This window comes from Magnolia sinica, chromosome 15, assembly GCF_029962835.1.
Source record: "Magnolia sinica isolate HGM2019 chromosome 15, MsV1, whole genome shotgun sequence".
Classification (NCBI taxonomy): domain Eukaryota; kingdom Viridiplantae; phylum Streptophyta; class Magnoliopsida; order Magnoliales; family Magnoliaceae; genus Magnolia; species Magnolia sinica.
The window spans coordinates 33,715,543-33,736,166 of NC_080587.1; the positions used below are offsets into that span (position 1 = coordinate 33,715,543).

Sequence of the window (20,624 nt, forward strand, 5' to 3'; positions counted from 1 at the left end):
TCACATTATATATATATATATATATATATATATATATATATATATATATATATATATATATATATAGGGAAAAGGTACTATGCGCTCGACCTCACGATAAGCTCCCGTGAGGTCGAGCTGTGTGGGCCCCACCATGATGCGTGTTGACCATCAACACCGTGCATTTGATGGGTCCCCTTTAAATTATGGGATATCCCAAAAATCAGCCGTATACGGAACTCAGGTGGGCCATAACATCTAAAATCATGTGAAGACACCGTTAAAACATATAAAAGCACTTGGTGGGGCCCACCTGAGTTTTGAATGCTGCTGAAACTTGGTCTTAACCCTCATCCAAGTGGGACACACATAATGGATGGGCTGGATTTGCAAAACACATCTCGGTGGGCCCAAAAAATGATTATGAATGTTTTAATGGTGCACGGCCCCTCCCCACTTCTGTATGTGGTGTGGCCCACACAAGTCACGGATTGACTTGATTTTTGAGACATAGGCCCACGATGGAATGGTGCATCTGACTGATGGGGTAGATGTTCGAAACGCATCACGGTGGGGCCCACACAACTCGACCTCATGGGACGGACTCGTGAGGTCGAGCGCATAGTACCTTTTCCCATATATATATATATATATATCAGATACAACTAGAAAAGGTAACTACGGCTAGATCTCTGCTTCGCTTCGCTCCTCGACTAAACTTTATGCCCTGAAATGTTATCAAATTCGGGTGAGCATAATATCTTAGTGGGATCATCTCCTCACAAAGTTTTGAAATTTCTGAATGTATACAATTGACGAATTTTATTCAAATTAAAACGTAAAGAAGGTCACATAATACAAGAGATGATATGCATGCAATGCTTTTTATGCATAATGACTTAAATGATTGTAACTTCATGTTCTCATTACTTTTAGGGATAGACCAGGTTAGAGGACCCGTGCATTTACTTTTAGGACCATTCCAGGACATATCACCCGTGATACTTTTAAGAAAATCCTAAAGTAGAGCGCTTGTGTTACTTTTAGGGAATCCATAGTAGAGCACCTGTGAATATATTTTTAGGGAACCCAATGCAAAGCACCTATGAATTACTTTTAGGAATCCCAAGGCAAAGCACTAGTGACTATACTTTCAAGGAAACCATGGTAGAGCATTTATGAATTACTTTTAGGAATCCCAAGGCAAAGTACTTGTGAATATACTTTTAGAGAAACCAAGACAGAACACATGTGAATTACTTTTAAGAATCACAAGGTAGAGCACCTGTGAATATACTTTTAGGAGAACCAAGGCAGAGCACCTGTGAATATATTTTCAGGAAAACCAAGTTAGAGCACCTGTGAATTACTTTTAGGGATCCCAAGGCAGAGCACTTGTGCTTTCAATTCTTAATTCAATAATAACATGCACATGATATGAATGCAACTTGGTGATAAAGAGAGATATCAAATACTAAAATCCACCAAAAACATGCATCCTTCAAGTCTTAAATTAAATCACAACATAACTCTTGGAATTTAAAGTCTATTTGAGATTGTAGTTTTAGTCTTAAAAAATTGAACACGTTTCATAAGTTTTAAAGGCCAAATGGGATTATAGTTAGGTTAGTCCTGGGGTTTTAGTTTTAGACAGATTCAGAGTGTTGAGATTGTATGTCATTTGATATTGAATATGTTTAAATTAACATTATAATTTAGAATATAGCAAAATTGGAGGGATCACCCACTTGTCTTAGTGCGAAAGGATCCTGAACTCAGCTTGACTCAACTCGACTCGATGCGACTCGGTTACACTAGGTTGAAATTCGATGTGGATCGATGCAAATTTAGCGTATGATTGCTCGAACTGAATTGTCTCTCTCCAAAGGGTCCAGTAGGGCTGGATTCGAACTCGACTCGAGTTTTACTCAACTTAGTGTGGCTTGGTGTGATTCAATTGCAATTTGGTGCAACTCGGCACTAAACTTGGTGCACAGATTCTTTGGATGGGCAGGTTCTCTCCAGTGGTTTTTTAGCAAGGTTGGATCGAACTTGGCTCAAACCTGGCCTTGAACTTAGCCTTGACTCGGTGAGTTGACTCAGCGACTCCTTTTTCTCCCTCGTTCTCCTCTCTCTCTCTCTCTCTCTCTCTCTCTCTCTCTCTCTCTCTTCTTCTTCTTCTTCTTCTTCTTCTTCTTCTTCTTCTTCTTCTTCTTCTTCTTCTTTCCCCCAACAATGGACATTTGACTGACCAAACTTGGCTCGACTTAATGAGTCGAACCCAACTCTCTCTCTCTCTCTCTCTCTCTCTCTCTCTATCTCTCAGAATCCTCTTAGTTTTTTTGTGATTCATTCTCTGCCTCTACTGTGAGGGTTTTATAATCCTCTTAGTCTCTTATGGTTCCGGAAGGCAGAGTTGTTGAAGGTCTCACGATCGTCCATATTCTCATGCATGGAAGATTCTAGTGAGTTTCTTACGTAATTGTTGATTTGGTTACTATTTCTATGGTCGAGATCTAATCTTGGTGAAACTAATTGTGATCATAGGGTAATCAGATGTTCCTTATAGTGGTCGGTTTGGATCTTGTATCATGAATCATACAAGAATCTATGGCCACAATTTCTTGATCAAAGGAGGGAAGGTCGTTAATGGATAGATCTCGACAAGCCAATCTTTTTGGATGGTTTGGATTGAGTAGAGGATGCTCAGGGACCGAAGTTTTTTGAGGTTCAAACAATTCTAGGTGGTTATGGAGACAGAGATATTCTCTGCAGCAAGCTTGTGCCGATCGCGGAGAAGAAAGCGGAGCGGGTGGAGCTAGTTCTTTCACTCATGACTTCTTGTTAGAGAATCATAGTGGGTCCCATTACCTTAATCGGTTTTGGATTTGTGGGTCACGACCCTTATTGTAATAGTGTTCCATGACAACTGGAATTTAAGAAGAAAGAGGAGAGGAAAATGGAGGGTGGCGTGTAGGACGCAGATTGCCTACAAAAGTCTTTGCATGCTTCTTTGTGACGGGAAGTTAGGTGGGGCCCACCGTGATGTCTGTGAGAAATCCACTCCGTCCATTTGGTTTGCCACATCATGTTAGGATATGGGCCCAAAATTGAGGCAAATCCAAAACTTCAGTGGGCCACATGATTAAAAAAGGGTAGGGAGATGCCTAATGTTGCAAACTTCCTGGAGTCCACCAAGATGTATGGTTTGGATTAGAGGTGGGTTCGGGACCCACCCCCACTGCGTCATCTTTTGAACTGGGAAGAAGAAGAGATGAAGTGGGAGATCTCTTGCTCAATCACGGCAACGTATACATTACTATGATTTCACAACAACATATGTTGCTGTAGTGTTTTCTTTTTCTTTTTCTTTTTAAAAAAAAAATTTTTTTTTTTAAACAAAACCCCCTTATTCACACGTAAGACATGTCGGAGTTGGGGAACATCCACTGATAACGACTAAGATGGTTGGTGGTTCTGATTGTTGAACGATTTTGATCAAGGGTACCCAAACCATGTGGTCTAGATTGATCCAGGATAAGGTAGAATGGATGGTGTATATTTATCTCCTAACACAACTCACACATCCGGATACTTACTGGACTCCCCATGACATTTAAAATTTTTTTTTTTAAAAATAATAATAAAGTCAAGGTCCCACACGTTGTTGGAGTCCCGTGGATCAGGATGTCCACTGGGATTTGGCTGACGAGGGGTTGAGATTGATAGATGGTTTGGATGTAATGCACAGTTGTGTCAAAGCTAGTATAGTTGGGTGGATGATTAGATGCACAGTGGGATGCATGATAGATGGTTAGATCTAGAAGGTGGGTGGACAACAAGGATGTATAGATGGACGACTAAGATGTGTAAACCACCTTGGACAGTTGGATCTTGATGCATATGCAATTGATGGACAATTTAAATGATGTTTTGGTAGATGGTTTGGATGGCAGGGTGGTTGACATGATGATTGATTGTGATCAAGGGTTAGATCTACGTCACGCGGTTTGATCTACATCATGCTGCCAGTGTATATATATGCTAGTGGGTTTCACACTCCTCAAACATGTCAACCAAGAGTCTTATTGGGCCTAGCATGTCTTCACTATATTATTATTATTCCAAGGACCTTGGACACGATATGGCCCCATTACACCTCTAGTTAGAATTTTAGCCATACACGTTGCTTTCTGCTCACTTTCTATTCATGTTAAACCTAAAGCATTGCTACCCCTATGTCTTGTGCACGTGTGAAGTTCCACAGTCAGATTTCAACTCATTAAACGCTCACTCAGGTGGTCCAGACGACGGACGGTTTGGATCAATGTTTAGGAAGTCACTGTAGGCTAATGGTGGCTCATGTGTGGTGGATAATAGGGTGTGCATTGTGATTTTGGTGGATGACTGTAGGTCTAATTTGATGAGCGGTCTCGTTTGACAAGAGGGCTGGGCTAACGGGCCACATGATGTGATGCACTACTGAGGTTGTTGGGTATAATGAATGGTCATTAGTGTTGTGAATCTATGGTGGATATCATATGTCAAATGAAGACGGATTAATATCCAACTTCATTGGTTTGTTGTGGGTTGGTATGACTTGATGTTGGATGGTTAGATTGGGTGTACAAGTGGGTATCTCACTCGGGTAGATTTTTAGTGTAATTAAGTGGTCCTAGTTGGGTGGTCTTTGTGAGTGTAAATGACGAGAGTGCAAGTGTACATGTACACACACAAAATCATATAATTGATAATTACACATGTCAATGGTTCACAGTAAACAGATCGATCATGCATACCAATGGTCACATCTTTCACAGATTGATGGATGCATGTATGCATGGATGTGTGGATGGATGCATGTATACTTAGATGAATGCAAATGTACTCGCATGCACATGTACGCATGCGCACATTATACATAGGCACCTGATGACACAACTCTTAACACTCTTCTCCCTCAAGCTAGTGCATAGATATCTATCATTCTTAGCCTGCCAATGAGAAATAAAAACTGATCGCGAGTTAAAGATTTGGTGAACATATTAGCATGTTAAGCTTTTGAGTTTACATATTCTATGGAACTTCATTGGAGGCAATTCTCTCTCTAATGAGATAGTAATCAACCTTTATATGTTTTGTCCGCTTATGGAATATGGGATTGCCAACAATGTGCATTGCAGGTTGGTTATTGCCAGTGTTCACAATATCGATATTATTGGCTGATATTATTGGTATCGCGGTCCAGCCAGATATGAAACCCCAACAGAAGAGGCTAAGAAAATAAATAAAAAATTCACGGAATCCTTGGTATTGATCGATATATCGCACAATATTAGTCGATATCACTAAATATCATGCAATATCAATGATATTATCACTTTTATCGAGATTTTAATATGTTTTTTTCGCGATATTTCGCTGTACAACACTTACCCGATGACGGGAGACTTGGGACAACATAAATATCCAAAAAATTGGATTTTTTTTTTTTTAAAAAAAAAAAAAAAAGTGAAACTTTCAACATGCTGGATTTTGGTACCTGTACAAGAGATTGCCCTGATTGGAAGCTACATTTGGTGGGCCATTCAAATTGAAGCAGTGCGCCGTTTGTAGGTTAGTGCAAACAAAGTCTTTGATTCCTTTCTCTCTCTCTCTCTCTCTCTCTTTTCGATTTTTATTTTTTTTCGAATAGATTATTGTTTGTAAACGTTTGATTTTAGTAGATAATCTGAAAAAATCTTGAGAAATTTGGAGAAATCCGGAGATTTAGGAGAATTTTGGGGTTTTAGGGTTCCGAAAGGACTGAAACCCTCTCGTGCTTTAAAAATGGCTTCCGGGCCCTTTTTAGGGTGCAAATTCGAGACACTGGAGACGGATAGTCTTGTCAAGGGCTTTGTAGGGCCCACCATGATGTATGTGTTTTATCCTCATCATCCATCCATTTTGATAGGTCATTTTAGGGCATGAGCCCAAAAGTAGCTAGATATAAGGCTCAAGTGGACCACACCACAGGAAACCGTGGCAGCATTGATGTCCGTCATTGAAGCTTTCCTAGGGCCTATCGTGATGTTTATTTTCCATCCAATCCGTTCATAAGGTCTGATGGGCCTAGATGAAGGGAAAACATAAATATTAACTTGATCTAAAACTTTTGTAGCCCCCTAAAATTTTTTAATGGTGGCCATTCAATGACTATTGTTTCGCGTGGTGTGGTCCACCTCAGATTTGGATTTGCCTCATTTTTTGGCCCATGCCCTAAAATGATCTTTCAAAATGAATTGATGGTGTAGATACACTATATTATGTCCAGGTGACCCCATAGTCAGCGTCCCACCCAATTCGCGGTTGGGCGTGTGGTATGGATTTGGGGAAGCGGATTGCGTACGTGAGTAAACTCATTGGGGCCCACTTCAATGTATGTACTGCATATCCACACCGTCCATCTGTTTGGACTACTTATTTTATGGCATGGTCCCAAAATGAAGTAGATACAAGTTTCAAGTGGACCACACTACAAGAAATAGTGGTCATTGATCTCCTACCATTAAAAACTTTGTAGGGTCCACTGTAATGGTTATTAACCATCCAACCTGTTGATAAGTTCATACAGACTTGGATGAAAGGAAAAAAACAAACATCAGCTTGATCCAAAAATATTTTGGCTCACAAACGAGTTTTAATGGTCAATAACCACTGTTTTGTGTGGAGTGGTCCATGTCCACCTAAAATTTGTATATACGTTATTTTTGGGACCAACCCTTAAAATCATGTGGCAAAACAGATGGACGGTGTGGATATGCCATGCATGCATCGAGGTGGGTCCTATTGTTAGGATCCCACCCACATCGCTGGTTCCGCGTCGCACATGAAGACGAAGGGGAGCGGATTAGGTGAGACCTCGGATCCACTGAGGAGGGTGGGACTCGTGATTGTGGGGTTAACATTGATGTATGTGCCTTAATCCACACCATCCAACCATTTTGAAAGCTCAGTTTAGGGCATGATAAAAGAAATGAAGTTGACTCAAAATCTTTTTTTTTTTTTTTGAAAGATCACTGAAATTTCATTAGAAGAAAGAAAAACAAAATAGGAAAAGGCAAGAAAAAAGCAACAAAACAACGAACAAAGCCACCACCCAGCAAAGAGACAGTCCGCCGAGAAGGTGGACCTTACAGCACTGAGAAAAGGAAAAAATCAAAATTTCTAAGACTAGCGTGAGACGCAGCCCACTCAACATAAGCTGTAATACTGTTCACCGGATGAGAGGTTATCAAAGCATCTGCTATTTCTTTCGGTCCAAACGGCCCACTAAATTGCAAGAATCGACATCCTCCATAGCCGCTTTAACTACTTGCCCAGGCTGACCCCATACCAGGCGTGGAGGAGAAGATCAACTGAGCTCGGATTACACCAGCTTATCCTGAAGCAATGCAGAAAATCTGCCCACACAGACGCTATGAACGGACAGTGGAGAAGGAGGTGATCGATCGTTTCCTCACCCTTCATGCAACAAAAGCAGATGTTGACCATCGGCAATCCCCTTTTTTTCAGATTATCAATCGTTAGATTTTTTTTTTGTGCCCCACAAGCCAGCCGAACACCAGAATTTTTTGGGGGGCCCCACATCTCCAGATAAGGGAAGACGGAGGAGAAAGCATGGCAGGAGAGGAGGATAGCTTCTGATACAAGGATTTGACGGAGAACGCACTCGATTTATCCCATCTCCACTTGATACGATCAGCAGATGAAGGATCCAGCTTGATACTTTGAAGCTTTTGAAGAAGATCAACATAATCGGAAGCCTCCCAGTCCTGTAAGTGTCTTCTACAGATCACGTTCCAGACTGTCTCTTCACCAGATGTTATAACGCATCTGTTGATGGTTATTTCATTGCTTGGGGCTAGCTGGAAAATAGAAGGATACTGATCTTTGAGGGGAGCATCTTCCAGCCAGGTGTCTTCCCAAAACCGAACTCGATCTCCCTTCCCTGGCTCGAAAACAACTCCTTAAAGCACCTGCTTGCGCATCGACAAAATACCCCTCCAAATCGCTGAGGCTCTGTAGGTAGAAGAGGGCTTAGACCACCAGCCCCCAAAGGAACAACCATATTTATGTTTGATCATCTGATTCCATAGGCTGTCATTCTTAGTCCCAAGTCTCCAAATCCATTTTCCCAAAAGAGCGCCGTTCATCACCTTGAGGTCCCTTATGCCTACGCCCCCCATTTTGAAAACTACAGCACACCTGCTTCCACTTCACAAGATGATGTTTACTTTTATCGGACTTGCCGTTCCAGAAGAAGTCCTGCCTCAGCTTATCGATCGACTTCAAAATACTAAGAGGGCATCTGAAGAGGGACATGAGGTGCACAAGCAGATTGGACAAGGCCGCCTTTATGAGAGTGAGCCGACCGCCTCTCGAGAGAAAACGACACTTCCACTTGGCCAGATAGGAATCGATACGATTTATCACCGTGTCCCATGCAGATTTAGGGGGCGCCCTCGTACATAGAGGGAGGCCCACAAAGGAGGAAGGGAGGGAGGCCGCAGCGCAGCCCATCTTTTGAGCATGATCTGACACCTCCTTGAGCTCTATATTGATACCGCATAATTTTGATTTGGCCAGATTAACTTTCAGTCTCGACACCACCTCGAAGCAATGAATGACAGTGTAAGTTATCCACCAGCACAGAATCTGCCATGCAGAAAATAAGAGTGTCGTCCGCGTATTGAATGTGGGAAATTGCCTTTGGCATGCCTTTTATTCTGATACCACTGATGAGACCTTCCTCTTCTCCTTTATTCAATATTCTGGAAAGGGCCTCTCCAATAATGAGGAACAAAGGTGGGGATAGAGGATCGCCCTGCCGCAGGCCATGCGAGCCCTTGAAGAAACCTTTGGGGGAGCCCTTCAGAAGAATGAAAAAGTGAGGTGAACTGATACATTCCCCCATCCACTGTCTCCATTTTGCACCGAAACCCATCCTACTAAGCATGTCCTGTAGAAAATCTCAATCGACATGATCGTAAGCCTTTTCGATGTCCAGTTTGCACATTAGAACTTTGGAGCCGGCTTTGTGAGCAGAGTCCAAGCATTCATTAGTAATGAGAGCGCAGTCCACAATATGCCTACCTAAGATAAACGCACTCTGATTGCCCGATATAATCTTACCTATAACCATATTCAACCGAGAAGCAAGCACTTTAGCCAGGATTTTATAAGGGCTCCCAAGAAGACTAATGGGTCTATAGTCCTTAAGCACAGCAGCCCCTGAAGCTTTCGGAATGAGCGTGATGAATGAAGCCCCCAGACCCTTCAACAGTCTGCCTCTTTCATGAAACTCCCTCACAAACTCCATAAGATCTCCCTTAAGAATTTTCTAGAATACTTGAAAAAAATAAATCGGGAAACCATCCGGGCTCGGGGCCTTGTCCCCACCAAGCGCCGCCACGGCCTTCCACACTTCCTCCTTGCTGAAGGGGGCTTCTAGGTTGCTAGAGTCGATATCAGATAAGTTCGGCATATGCAGATTGTCCAATCTAGGTTTGCCTCACCTCTCACCTTGAAATTGCGCTTTAAAATAGCGGATCGCTTCTTCAGCAATTTGCTCCCTGTCTTCAATCCGGGTGCCGTCAACCACAATACTACTTATTTTGTTTTTTCTGGCATTCATACTGGCAATAGCGTGGAAATATTTCATATTGCTGTCACCTTCCTGAATCCATCTAGACCGAGATTTTTGTTTCCAATTTATTTCATCTTCAAGAGTGCGAGCAGATAAGGCCTGAATAATCTAAATGCGTCTAGAAAGAAAATCAGGTGGCTTAGCACCTGCTTCAGCTTCAGCATCGAGCGCTTGTAATTCTTTCAGTAAGGCTTCCGAATTTAATTCCCTATTTCTGAATTCAGACTTCTTCCAAATCTTGAGTTTCTCTCTCAACATCCTCAGCTTGCAGCCAAGCCTGTACCCAGCGAAACCTTCCACTGAGAAACTATCCCACCAGTCAGCAATCATTTGCGAGAAACCATCAATTTTGGTCCATGATAACTCAAACTTAAAAGGTTTTGGGCCCCAATTTTGGTCATCCGATGCAAGAAAAATCGGGCAGTGATCCGAAGTTGTTCTCGGGAGAGCTGTCTGGGACACTAACGGGAACTCTTTCAGCCATTCCAGGGAAATCATAATTCTGTCCAACCTGGAAAAAATCAGGTCTGCTCTACCGTTAGTCCACGTGAATCTGGCCCCGAGAAGGGGAAGGTCCAACAAATCTTGGTCATTGATCCAGGAGGAGAAAGCACGCATCGAGGGGGATGTCCTGTGACTGAGAGATTTTTCTTCGACATATCTGACCACGTTGAAGTCTCCCACAAAATAGCATGGGCCCACAAATCTCTGCCTGGACCTACCTAATTCTTCTAAGAAAACCTGCCGACAAGAGTCCTGCGTAGGGCCATAAACCGACGAGATGAGGAAGCGAAACGAAGACGCTTTATCTTGGAGGATAATCGACACCGAGTAAGTCCCAGACCAACTATCAACCAACGACCATTGGGCTGATTTCCACGCCACGAGGATGCCTCCCGCAGATCCAATCGCATCCAACGTCACACAGGATGCATCAGCCACATTCCAGAGCGATCTTAAGAGCCAGTCGTCAAATTTTTGAATCTTTGTTTCCTGGAAACAAATTACATCAGGGTTTCTCCTCCCACACGAGTCCTTGATGATTCTTCGCTTCTGAATTGAGCCCACTCCCCGCACATTCCATGAGAAGATCTTCATGTGATCACCGCACTTCCCCGAGATACCTGGGTGGTCACCCTCGACTCGATATTGTCAATTGAGAGAGGTTTCTCAACAAGCCTTCGAAGCTCCCTGTTACTGCAGGATTTAGATAGACGTCTTGTAGGGGTTCTGGACTCGGAGATTGGCCTCCCACGAGTTTCCACACAATGGAATAGAGCAACAAAATCTTTTGGGCAGTCCTCGAAAGAAAGCCTTAGAGCCCTTCCCACGTGACTAACAGCCTTTCTCACCCATTCTTTCTGATGGATTTTATCAACGAGTTGCGCTCTAGCCCTGTGCTCGTCCATCTTCTCCTTAAAAGTGCCATCCTTTTATGACGGCGAACCAATGCACATTTGAAGTAGTTCCGCGTCGAGAATATCTTCTCCAATCCCATCTTGGAAGAAAGAAGATAGATCCTGGTCAGATAGAGCATCCCTAACAACGAGGGAAGAAGACATCCTAGAGGTTGGCGATGTGGGCCCGTCCGAATCCCATGAGGAATATTCAAACTCAGCTTCAGAAACCTCTGCCACTTGATGTTTCTCCTTTACTTTCTTTCGACGTGTTGGGGACCCTTTATGTTTGAAGGCGCAAAGGGTCGGATTTAGAGACGGGGATGTATGGACCGGAATGAGGCACCGATCGAAGTTCAAGTCGGCTTGAGGGGATAGGTTGAGATTGAATGCAACCTGTCGAGTCTAACCATCCATTCCCGAGTCTATATCCAGGGCTGGATCTGAACCGTTGCTCCTGCAACAGCTGTCGAAAAATTGCACGAGATCAACATCTGCGATGCCAGGTGTCCACTTTGGAATAGCATGTGATGCATTGGAGACTTCGGCCGGCCCCTGGTGACGTGGTGTAATCTCGGGAGGCCAAATGGATGATCCCGAGTGTCTCGAGCCCCGCACATAAACACGCGTCGATTTCGCAGGAGAGAAGTTGACAGGTCTGACGCCAGACGTCTCCTCTCGTGTGAGTGGCACGCCTAAAGAAATGGAGTTGTGAGTCTCGCCAGGAGGTTCATGCGAGACAATCGCATACGTGTCACGCAGATTAGAGCAAGCGCTACCTATTGCAATCGGAGGCCTTGCACATGGGAGTGGGGACGCACGACTTTCGCTAGGAGGAGAGACTGCACGCGAAACCTGAGCAGCGTCCTCGGTTGGGACATGCGTCTGGCATCCGTGCAGATCACGCATACCAGAAGAATCTCGAAGCACGCCAGGAGAGAGAATTGTTCCATGCTCCAGAGGAGTATGGAACAGGAGATTGCGTCGAGACCAAGCCCGCTGGAGGTGGAGGAGAAACTCTCCTTCAACTTCCAGAATCCTCCCCACCTAGGATGAAGCTCCTCCTTCGTCTGTCTTTGAATCGGCAGAACCACCACTCTACCTTCCACCATAACCTGCAGTTGAGATGGCAATGAATCGCCTTTTTTTCTTCTGATTTGAGCTCATATTACCGCCATTTCCTCCCCCATCTTTGTCTTCGTATCTACCTGGATAAGAGTACTGAGCCTGTTGGCTGCTTCGATAAAAAATTCATCATACCATAGCTCGAGCAGGACCCCCCAGATGAGAATGCAGAATTCTTCCATCCCAAATATGGAATAATCGCTCCATTTTTGAACCTTCAATATCAGAGCATCAGAGTGGAGAGCTCCAGCCATAGTGAGAAGCTCCGGGTTTATTCCCGGACAAACCTTAATCCACAAATCATAATATCCTATTGGCTTGATAGAATAGTTTGCCGGACTCAAACCACAACACTCCGCGATCCACTGTCGGACCTGAGAAACCGAGGCACCATCCCGGGTAGTCACCACTACCGTATCCTGCAACTCCCTTTTTGAATGCTCCAGTCTATCATTGCTAATACTAATGACCCGTTGATCAGGGGTGGTTGTGACCTCGAAACCAATATCTGGACGTTTCTCCAGAAAGGAGGAGAGATTAGTTTGCGGTCGAATGTGAGCGGTCCGAGACAAAGTTCCCCCGGCGTTTAGCAGTGCATCCTTGAACGAAGTCCCGCCGAGATAGTGGGCAGCGTGAGTAATCCTACTAGGCCCCGCTGAATTCCCTGGTTTCTTGATTGATACCTTTCACTCAATTGGAGTTTTCTTGGGATCCATCCTTTCTTGGGATCCATCCTTTTTGGGCCAACTCAAATCTTAGTTGGACCACACTACATGAAATAGTTGTGATTGAATCCTTACCATTAAAAGCTTCATAGATTCCATCGAAATGCTTTTTTGCCATCTAACCCGTCGATAAGGTCACAAACACCTAGATGAAGAGACCACACAAATATCATCTTGATCCAAAGCGTTTATGGCCCACAAGAAGTTTTTAATGGTCAATCACCATTATTTCCTGTACTACGGTCCATTTGGGATTTGGAATTGCTCCATTTTTTGGATAATGCCCTAAAATGAGCTTTCAATATGGATGGACGACGTGGATGTAGTCACATAGATTGTAATATTGATGATATCGGCCGATATATCCTACCTGTGCGATACGATATGCACAGGTAGTGCCGATATATCCCACATGTTCGATCTAGTGAGCATTTTCAAATTCTAATCTACTTTTTGTTGAAATTAGTGTCAAATGGTTACAAATCCATTGGTTCTTCACATTTTGCATGAAAAATCATGGAGTTGGAGCTTTGATTTCGATATCCATTGGTTCTTTTTGTTCTCCATTTTTTTTTTTTTTTTTTTTTTTTTTTCTTTTTGAAATTAGAGTGTATGGTGTTCCGATTTGGGGAAAATTCATAATTTTCCTAATTTCTTCCAAATTGCTTTCAATGTTGCACTCCAAACATGAAATCAAACATTTATGGGGGTTGATCTATTGATTTTTCAAGTCCTTGTCAATTTTCAAAAAATAAAAATAATTTTTACTTTAAAATTATATATATATATATATATATATATTTCGAAATTTCCCTTCAACCAGCTATCAGTTGAGACTAATTTCGAAGTATTTTGGAGTGTTTGATGAAATGATCATCACATACACTGTAAATGTTATGTATTCAATTTGAATATAGTTGCATTAGTTCAGTTAGAAAGCACATAGTATACAAAGGAAACCTATTACTTGCACTTCTTTTTTGATATGTTAAGATTCAAAAGTGTGTATTAAGGTCTTTTTTAACAATTCCTGAAGTTATCATAGAAAAATTCAACCATTTTCCCAATGTTTTTCCCATGTTTCCCAAAGTGTGCGATAAATTATTTGATACAAACGATACATCCCATGCAAAAACCGATACGTATCTATATCCCACGGATGTGATACATAACGAGATACCAATATTTTGAACATTGGTCACATACATCACGGTGGGCCCCACGGTCAGGTTCTCCCACTAATGCAGGGGCATTTTCACACCAGGCTTGAGTGGGGTGGCCTGTGGGATGCAGGGGCACACTTGGGGTGGGCATCCTACGGAACCCATGGATTTGGGGCCTGTGTGAGGCGGAACCCATAGATTTGGGGCCCACGAGGGGGTGGAACACATGGATTTGGGGCCCACGAGGAGGGTTTGGCCAAGGACCTAACCCTTGGATTTGGGGCCTAGGCTATGAGATAAAGGGATTAATTCGTCATGTTTTATTAGTTCAAGCTTTTAAAGCAAGTGATTAATTGTCTTGCATCACCCACCCACCTCAGTGGATCCGAGGTCTCACCTAATTCACTCCCAGACGGAAGTCGCGCTTGGCGTGAGCGGGATTTCGCTGTGACCCCAGAACTATTTTTTATGGGAGGGTCTACCTAAAATTTTCATCTACTTCAATTTTGGGACAATGGCTTAAATTAGTCTGGCAAAAATAGATGAACGGTGTGGATGTACAATGCATACATCTAGGTGGGCCCTATGGTCAGAGTCCCACCCACATTGTTGGTTCCAGGGGTCGCAGCGAAGTCGCGCTCATCAAAGTTTAGGTGGATACCTGTATCCACCTAGGTCGGTGGATCCCTTGCTATGGGGCCCACTGTGATGTATGTGCTTTACATCCACGCGGTCCATCTATTATAATAGTTCATTTTAGGGCATGATGCCAAAAATGAAGCGGATCCAAATCTTAGGTGGACCATACTGTTGAAGTCATGAAATCCCTTGATATACATTGATACACCACACTCTAACAGCTTAAGCTTTTGCAGTAAATGGCTGTTTGACATGGTATCAAAGCGGAAGGTCCTATGTTCGAATCTCGAGAACAGCAAATATGCCTTGCTAATATATTATTCTCCCACCGGGGGTCAAGAAAATCAGGTTCAGCTCAGGGACCGGGAAATCAAGCCCGACCTATTTATGGTGTGAGTGTCCCTCCACCCTTGTCAGTATGTTCCCGTGTGGAGTTCCCAATATACATTGATACACCACACTCTAATAGCTTAAGCTTTTGGAGTAAATGGTTGTTTGACATGGTATCAGAGAGGAAGGTCCTATGTTTGAATCTCGAGAGTAGCAAATATGCTTCGCTAATATATTATTCTCCCACGGGGGGTCAAGAAAATCAAGTCCGGCCTAGGGACCGGGAAATCAAGCCCGACCTATTTATGGTGTGAGTGTCCCTCCACCCTTGTCAGTATATTCCCGTGCGGGGTGGGAGAGCTTAAGCTTCTGGAGTAAATGGTTGTTTGACACATACCACACGAAATAGTCGTGATTGAATGCCCACCATTAAAAACTTTATAGGGGCCACCTGAATGTTTATTTGCCATCCGACCTGTTGATAAGATCAAGAAAGACTTGGATGAAGAGACCATACAAATATTAACTTGATCCAAAACATTTGTGGACCATACCACACGAAATAGTCATGATTTAATCCCCACCATTAAAAACTTTATAGGGGTCACCTGAATGTTTATTTGCCATCCGACCTGTTGTTAAGATCAAGTAAGACTTGGATGAAGAGACCATACAAATATCAACTTGATCCAAAACTTTTGTGGTCCTCGATAAGTTTTTAATGGTCAATTGTCACTGTTTCTTGTATTATGGTCCCCTGAGATTTGAATCTGCTTCATTTTTGCACTCCAAAATTAATAACAAACATGTATGATGGCTGATTTAAACATTTGTAGTGGGTTTTTGTTGCCTTAGTAACAAACATGCATCATATTTGAATATAGTTGTGTTAGTTTAGTCAGACAACACATAGCTTAGGACCCTATATAAAGAAAACCTATTATGTCATGTGCACCTTCTTTTTTTTTTTCTTTTGAGATTTTATTATTTAAAAGTGTGTATTAAGGTCTTTCTTTTTTTTTTTTTAATAATCCCTGAAGTTTCATTGAAAGATTCAACCATTTTATGAATGTTTCCTCATGTTTCCCAAAAAGTGTGATAAATTACGCGAGACATACGATATATCCTGTGCGATAACCGATACATATCTGTACCCAGGGTTGCAATACTGATATTTTGAACATTGCTCACAATGAGATGATGCCCATAAATCTCTGATCTCAATTGGCTGAAAGCTAGATTTCTTAGTTACCTGGATAATTATAAAATCCACTTTGTTGGATGTGCCCAGTTCTTTGATCACCAATCTTTTCTCATCCCCCTGGTACCTCGAGTATTTCAAGACCACACCTTCATTTGGAACACACTTAAGAAACTGGACCCTTCCTCTGTTGGCAGAATGCAAATAGGCCTTTTATCATAGTTGACGGACTATTGATGGTTTCAGAGTTCTTGACTTCCTCTGGGAGACTTCGACAATGATTTGACTGGGGCGTTGATCTCACCTCTGGCTGCTTCGATGCAACTTAAAATATCTTTGAAATTATTTTCCCCACCTAACATTCCGATTCCAATAATCTGGACTATAACTTTCTCGTCACCTAGGGAGAAACTGAGGGAGAGGATTGATAAATAGGGGGGATCATTAGAACTACTGAAGCTTGAGTCTCAAGCTTCAATTCCTCCACGCATTGAAGAGCATGCCTCACAAAAGCAGACCTTCATTTATAGTTGTAGGAGCTCCAAGGAATGGCATATCGATGTTGGACCGGATATCAGGGGGATGGGATTTGGAAGAGATGATATTCCATTGACTAGCAAGCTTGGAGCTCACTGCAGTTGGGCTAGACACCTTCAATGCAAGCTTGCTTTCATTCCTGAAGAGCAGAGGTTGAAGACTGGGGAGGGACCTGGGCACCAAGAGACTTGGGAAAAGAATAACTGGGCCTGGGAGAGAGACGGAAGTAGTGTACTATAAGAGGAAACCTCAGCATATATGGTCAAAGAAGGATTAGGTGGGGATGAATAAGCGACTCTAATAACATACAAAGAGGGGACTGCCTGAAAAGGAGCGTTGACTGCTATCTGCTCCTGGGCATTCTTGTTCTGGGCCACTGTTGGAGGTCCGAGGTTGCAGCCCCATTGAGGAATCTGGAACTGCCACACCGCCTGGGTGCACTGGTTGAAAAACACATACTCCACAGATTGCCACGTGACCCAGAGAAACACAAAGGAAAGGAGGCTGAAGGACATCATGGGCAGAGAGCCAGAGACCCCTTGCCCTGAGGGCGCATTCATACCAGTTGGCATGCTAGGCAATGAATGTGGATTCTACAGAGCTATGAATCTGGGAGAAAATATCAAACCCTGAGATATGACATCAGCAACACCAGGCTGGCACTCAAGGGTGGAACCCTGAGAGAGATCCAACTTAGCACCAGCTGGTAGTGGGAGCAGACATAAGAAGAGGAACATCCCATAGAAGCCCTAACAACTACAGCGCCAGCCATGACCACCATGGGAACTGTAGTCCTTTTACATGGTTAGGATTAGCCAGTTATTGTGATTTTAATCTATAGTCCATTTAGGGAGCTTTGTGATGAATGAACAGTTTGGATCACATCATATACATACCATGTGTATATCTATGGTCCATTTATGCAGCTTTGTGGTGAATGAATGGTTTGGATCAATCATAAACATAAGATATGTATGTTACAGAGAGTAGTGCAAGTGGCTAGGTCACCATTCTTTTATTTTATGTACACTAGATGCCTTTAAATATAATGCTGTTGCATAAGATATTATGACGGTGTTTGTCATAGAGACAACTGTTAACTGAGATTTACTAGAGCCTTATATATAAGATATAATAGTAATTTAAGTAATTTAAACAACTTAAATTGTTGAAAGAATCAATTTTGATTTCTGTAAGCTTTGCAGACTCCTTTTCCTATAGAGCGATTCCTCGTTACATAGCAGCTGTTAGTGTAATTTATTACCTTAATGTCATATTGTACTTGTTGAATGTGAGGTCATAATTCAATGATTTAAACTGTTTCTTTTGTGGGCCATCCATAGGTCCTTCAAATCTTGAGCATTGTTTGCTGATCAACCATCCACTGTGTGGCATATCATATAAATGGTGCGGATCATTGCAAAATGGCCCCAAATCCAAGGGCTATAATCTCGAAATGAAAAATTATTATACATTGGGATTTATTTTTGAGGGCCAACTGGGCCTTCTTGCATTTAAGCTGATTGCGTAAAATCTCTGCCATCTGATCTCTTTAACAGTGTTAGGCACAATCCCAACCAGACATTGAAAACCGATCAAATGTAAGTTTTGCCCCCTGTTTCTTGTGTTATATATAATAAGAACATATTAGAGTTGGCACGTGCAGAGATGAAACGGTATGCAGATGGTGGGAGAGAGGAGAGGCCAATGTAGTTGTAAAATTAGTTTTCTTATACAAGCATTCACCACTATTTTAAAACAGTGGGGAAATCCAAACCATCGAACTGAACTTCAGATGCAGTACAACCTAATATTTACATTGAGAGCATGATATTTACCCTTGGAACTTGCAGATGGAATTTACACCACTTACTGTTTTTCTTCTAAAAATCTATTTGACAGCCACCACTTGGATGGTTAGAACTGTTTGATTGTTGTGGTTTTAAAGAGATGCTCCATCTATAGTTTGATCCACAATTCAGGTGTAGATAAGCATGGGCCTCCAATGTGAGGAGATGAGTGATGACATTTTTAAGATGATGGTGAATGGTCAATTCCCTACATGTCCTTAATTAAGAACCATTTGGATGTCATTTCATTACACAAAGTTTTAGCAAGTGAGAGAAATAATTGCTGGGAAAGTTTGGCCATGATTATTCATGTTATACGGTAGAGATAAGTTATTGGCAATGGCTGTCATAAGGTCTTAATGCAGTTTCTTCAAACATTGTTTGCAGACAGTGTATGACAAGGACACATTCAGTCAAGATGACAAAATGGGAGAAGTCGAGTTCTCCATTCAGCCATTCGTGGATGCAGTAAGGATGAATTTGGAAAGCAACCCAAGTGGTACAATAATAAGGACAATGGAGCCAACTCCTGAGAACTGCCTTTGCGCAGAGAGCCACATCATGTGGTTGGATGGTAAGGTTATTCAGGACTTTTGTCTCCGACTCAAAAATGTGGAATGTGGTGAAGTGGAACTGCAATTGCAGTGGATCAGCCTCCCTGGCTCCAGGAGCTGGTAGAGAAGAAAATACACATCCCTACTATGGTGGCAGTTTTCAGTATTCACTCTTGCATGAAAGTACTTCATAGGATGGCGTGTTCTATGTCGAAACTTCACTAAGCATATATGTACCTGCATGTACTGCTGTCTGTCATGGCTTAAAATACTGGCTACTTGCTGTGATGTTTTCTTCTTCTTCTTCTTCTTCCTTTTTTTTTTCTTTTTTTTTTTTTTTTTTTTGTATAATTAGCAGCAGAAATACTAGATGTTGTGGTGTGGCATTTATCCTTGTTTACTGGATAACACTGACAATTATCTGTAATTTTGATATTATTCAATCATATTTCTGCTCAACTGAGTATCGATTTATCATAGAAATTTAATTATGAAATTATTCATCGTAAAGCCTCTGTAAAATTGGAAGATTCACACTTCCGCTTTCCTTACCTATTTGTGAAATTCTTATAGAGGTTTTTAGCAAGGTTCAAACTACCCAATAATCAGGTGTATTTTACTCATGTGACTTGATCTAATTTTGATTCATTACAATTATTGATGTGAAAATAGGTGTTGATTATTGCCTCACAGCTTGATTGTAGTGTTGGTTAGAGCATGTAGGCATCAACTGGGTCGGAATCCCTGAGGACGGTTTCCCAGTTTTTAGTGATGCAGACAGCCCTGAATCACTACCAAAAAACAGATGTTGATTATTCACTTGGTATAGCAATTGAAGGGAGATTATGAATTATTTTATGTTTCCAAGCATCACACATTTGGTATTTTTGTTGCCTACTCCAACATAACAAGTTCGAAGCATCTCGTCACATGCTGACAACATCTACATCATGAGGTCAAGCTGTGCTTGTGACTAACATGGAACTTTCCTATATGTGTGTGCGCGCGCGTGTGCGTGCGTGTGTGCATGTGAATGCAGATCATTCATCTTGTGGCTTCAGGTCTAAGCCAGGTGTTGCTACATAGCTCCCAGGCCATAACGGCAAGAGGTCAAGTGCCCTGTTTCCTCCCAAATTTCTTTCTAGAAGTGTTTTAGAGGAATTAAGATCCCTTTGCCACTCTTCAGATGGGTTTGTTCTCAACATCATGACCCATTCTTTCATCAATTTTTGGCAACAGGCTCAAGTTTCCAAAGCTTGGCTTTCCTTCTCTTCCTATTTCTTCGACTCATGATAATACCCCATGGAGAATGATGGAACGCCTCTCAGCTTTTATGGGTATTACTCTAGGCTTTGGAGAGGACCTATTGCTGTGGGGGCAGCTGTAGGAGAAGCAGCCACCTCTTTTTCCTCAGCTAATTAATATTGACAGTGTAC

General features: G+C 42.3%; 1 protein-coding gene across 1 annotated transcript in view; it reads left to right on the forward strand.

Annotated features, from left to right (window-relative positions):
- LOC131227265 (protein C2-DOMAIN ABA-RELATED 4-like) overlaps positions 1-19,647 on the forward strand; it is a 42,198-nt gene extending 22,551 nt beyond the window's left edge. The window contains exon 3 of the mRNA XM_058223029.1: positions 19,022-19,647. Coding sequence (XP_058079012.1) covers positions 19,022-19,312 — 291 coding nt within the window. The 3' untranslated portion in view covers positions 19,313-19,647. The remainder of the gene's footprint in view (positions 1-19,021) is intronic.
- Positions 19,648-20,624: the final 977 nt, after the last annotated feature.